At 39.3% G+C, this 3430-nt stretch overlaps 1 protein-coding gene across 1 annotated transcript; it reads left to right on the forward strand.

Moving 5' to 3' along the window:
- Positions 1-264: 264 nt before the first annotated feature.
- LOC114306364 (protein FAR-RED IMPAIRED RESPONSE 1-like) lies at positions 265-1945 on the forward strand. The gene is made up of 3 exons (XM_082889583.1): positions 265-735; positions 884-1489; positions 1607-1945. Exons 1-3 carry the CDS (start codon positions 265-267, stop codon positions 1943-1945), a joined length of 1416 nt encoding a protein of 471 aa, XP_082745709.1.
- Positions 1946-3430: the final 1485 nt, after the last annotated feature.

Genomic DNA, 3430 nt, shown 5'->3' on the forward strand with positions numbered 1-3430 from the left:
AATATGCTAAACATGTTGGATTTTCTATAGTATGTAAAACACAAGTTATTGGCGATGATGGGGAATTAAGATACTTTGGGCTTGAATGTTCTCAATCGGGGAAGAGAATAAAAAAGTCTGAAGTAAACCCTCTAAAGCCATCTCTGTCCACAAAAATTAGTTGCAAAGCAAGGGTACGAGCGAGCCTACAAAATGATGGGAAATTATGTTAACCACAGTTAACCTTGAGCATAATCATTCCCCACCGACTCACGCCATTTTGCAATGAATAAGAAAATTCTTACTCCTATGAAGAGAAGATTAGAAATTAACGATCAAGCAGGGATTGGGGTGTCTGGGAATTATAACTCAATGGTTGTTGAAGCTAGGGGTTATAAGTCATTAACATTTGATAAGCGAGATGCAAGGTATTACATTAAGAGAGCTAGAAAATTAAGGCTTGGAGAAGGAGATTCTGATGCACTTCAAAAGTATTTTTTACGAATGCATGCACAAAATTCGAGTTTCTATTATATGATTGATGTTGATACTAACTTTCACATAAGAAACTTGTTTTGGGCGGATGCAATGAGCCAGGCGGCTTATAAAGAATTTGGAGATGTTATTTCATTTGACACAACTTACCTCACTAACAAATATCATATGCCATTTGCTCCGTTTGTAGGAGTTAACCACCATAGACAGTCGATTTTGCTTGGTTGTGGGCTGTTATCTAGTGAAGACACTGATACATTTGTTTGCCTATTCAAATCATGGTTAAATTGTATGTCAGATCATCCCCCAAAAGCTATAATAACTTATCGGGTGCAAAGCTATGCAAAATGCTATAGAAATTGTCTTCCCCAATACTCAACATCGATGGTGTTTATGGCATATCATGAAGAAAATTCTGGAGAAATTGAAAGGATATTCCCAATATGAATCCATGAAGGTGGATTTACAAAATGCAGTGTATGATACTTTCACAAAAGATGAATTTGGGATGAAATGGAAAGAGATGATTGCAAAATTCAATCTTTATGAGAATCAGTGGTTGGGGGTGTTATATGATGAGCGACATCGATGGGTTCCTGTCTATGTCAAAGATATTTTTTGGGCTGGCATGTCAACGACACAACGAAGTGAGAGTATGAATGCCTTTTTTGATGGATATGTCAACCCAAAGACTACATTAAAACAATTTGTTGAACAATATGACAATGCCTTGAGAAGTAAGGTAGAGAAAGAGAAGAAAGCTTACTTCAAGTCTCGGCACAAAGTCTTTGATTGCCTAACTGTGTATGGTTTTGAGAAGCAATTTCAGGATGCCTACAGCAATGCAAAATTCAAAGAAGTTCAAACAGAGATGAAGAGACTAATTTATTGTCAGCCGTTTCTTGTGAAAAAAGAGGGTTCAAATAATACATATTTTGTGAAGGAAGCCGTAGTAGTTTTTGGGAAAATAAAGCATGTGGACTTTGTCGTCTATTATAATTTGATAGAATTTGATGTGCAATGTATGTGTCGGTTGTTTGAATTTAAGGGCATCATGTGTCCTCACTCTCTCGTTATGCTCATTGCAAGATGCATAAATGAGGTTCCAAATAAATACATTCTACCACGATAGAGAAAAGATTTGGATAGAGGGTATACATGCATAAAAACCACATACACTGGCTTTGGGGGTGATTTTAATGCAAAGGTCTATGATAAGATGAACATAAAATTGATTGGCATTGTACAATTTGCTGGGAACTCTGAAGGAAAAATAAAAATTATCGACCATGGGTTGGATGAAATCAAGGCAAGAGTGATGAAAAATGATGAAGGTGGTGGGAGTAATGTGGCACCTTCAACTAGTAATGTACCACATATTACTAGTAATGTACCATCTTCCCCAATTGGCAGCATTAATAGAAAGGGAATCAGTCATACCAAGTTGCTTAGTCTTTTGGTTGCTCGCTGAAAAGGTCGTCTAGTTACTAAAAGAAAGGTCACCAAAGTAGATCAAATAGTCAATCAGTTGAAGGCAAGCAAAAGAAAACATAACAAATCAAAGGTAAATTGATTGGTATTCATACATATCCATTCGTTTTGTATCGTTACTCTCTATTCAACTCATATTTATTGTAATCATGTCATACATTTGAGGCATTCATTAACCTTGATCAATATAGGGTACTAAGGTGCTTGGAGGTGAAGGTGAAGGTCAATGTCAATCTCAACCTGAACGTAGTGCACATAGAGAGATTTATCCTTATATGGTTGGCATGGAAAATAGTATGTGTGTGCCGGTACGTGTACATCATAGGAATTTACATCGAGCAATTTATGTTATTTTTCAATAATTTTAAGTATATTGATTTTAACATTTCATTTTAATTGAATAGGGACACATGGTCAATGTTATTTGATGCACATCTCTCACCCCGGTGTAGACACCCCATTTTTGACCGTCCTCAAGACTTGGACGTCACCTTTGGAACACTCGGTGATCCTCTTTGTTTGTGTTCCGTCTTGAGTTCCCGAAAGTCTTGGCTACGCGCCTTGCCTCAGGATCTCTCGACTCGACTGTTCTGTGTTTGGTTTTGGCACCAAACACTTGTGTTTTTTCCTTGAAGGGCGGGGAATGGCTTGTTGGCCATCCCCACATTCCACCGACCTTCCCCTAGCATCACCGGCTGTTTATGGGTGCCACCGGCCATGGTTTCTTAAAATCAATAGCCGGTCGGCACTATATTTGGCCGGTCGGCACTTTATTCTGCCGGCGACCTCTTTTGCTGGCCGGTGTGACTTCTCTGCACCCTTGAAGCATGGTGCATGCCAGCTGTGCCAGCTGGAATGCACCATCACTCCTCCCCGTGCAGTTTTTTGCTGGTGTGAACCTTTGAACCCCCTTTTCTTCTAGAAGCTTGAACCCTTTGGCCAAGCTTCTTGGGGAAGCTTGGCCAGCTGTATTAGCTTCTCCAAGAAGCCAAGAACCCTTTTGCACCATTTACCCCTTTCATCTAGCTTCTTGGAGAAGCCTAGAACCTTGGCCTTTGCCTATATAAGCACTCATCCTCTCCCTTTGTTAGAGGTTAGAGCTTTTAAATCAAAAACCAGAGCTTCTATATCTATACATCTGATATATCATCCTCTCTCTCTATATCTCCCTCTCTCTCATCCTTAGGGTGTGTTTGGAAGCCTAAAAGTGCATTTTGACCTTACTTTTGCACTAATACACACACCATTACACCTTGCTCTGAGATTGGGAGGCATTGAGGGTTGTTTGTTGAGGTTTTGGACTGATTTTGATCAGTAGAGAGTGGCTGGATCATCTGTTCTTCAAGGTTTCTTCAAGGGTGAGACATTTGCTTTAGTTTTCCCAATCTTGCACTAGTTTTCTACCTGTCTTGCATGCTGATTTAGGCTTTGTGTATAACATGAAAAAGTCTTGTATTTTCCTGCT

Source organism: Camellia sinensis, chromosome 9, assembly GCF_055761805.1.
Source record: "Camellia sinensis isolate YWXY chromosome 9, ASM5576180v1, whole genome shotgun sequence".
NCBI classification, from domain to species: Eukaryota; Viridiplantae; Streptophyta; class Magnoliopsida; order Ericales; family Theaceae; genus Camellia; species Camellia sinensis.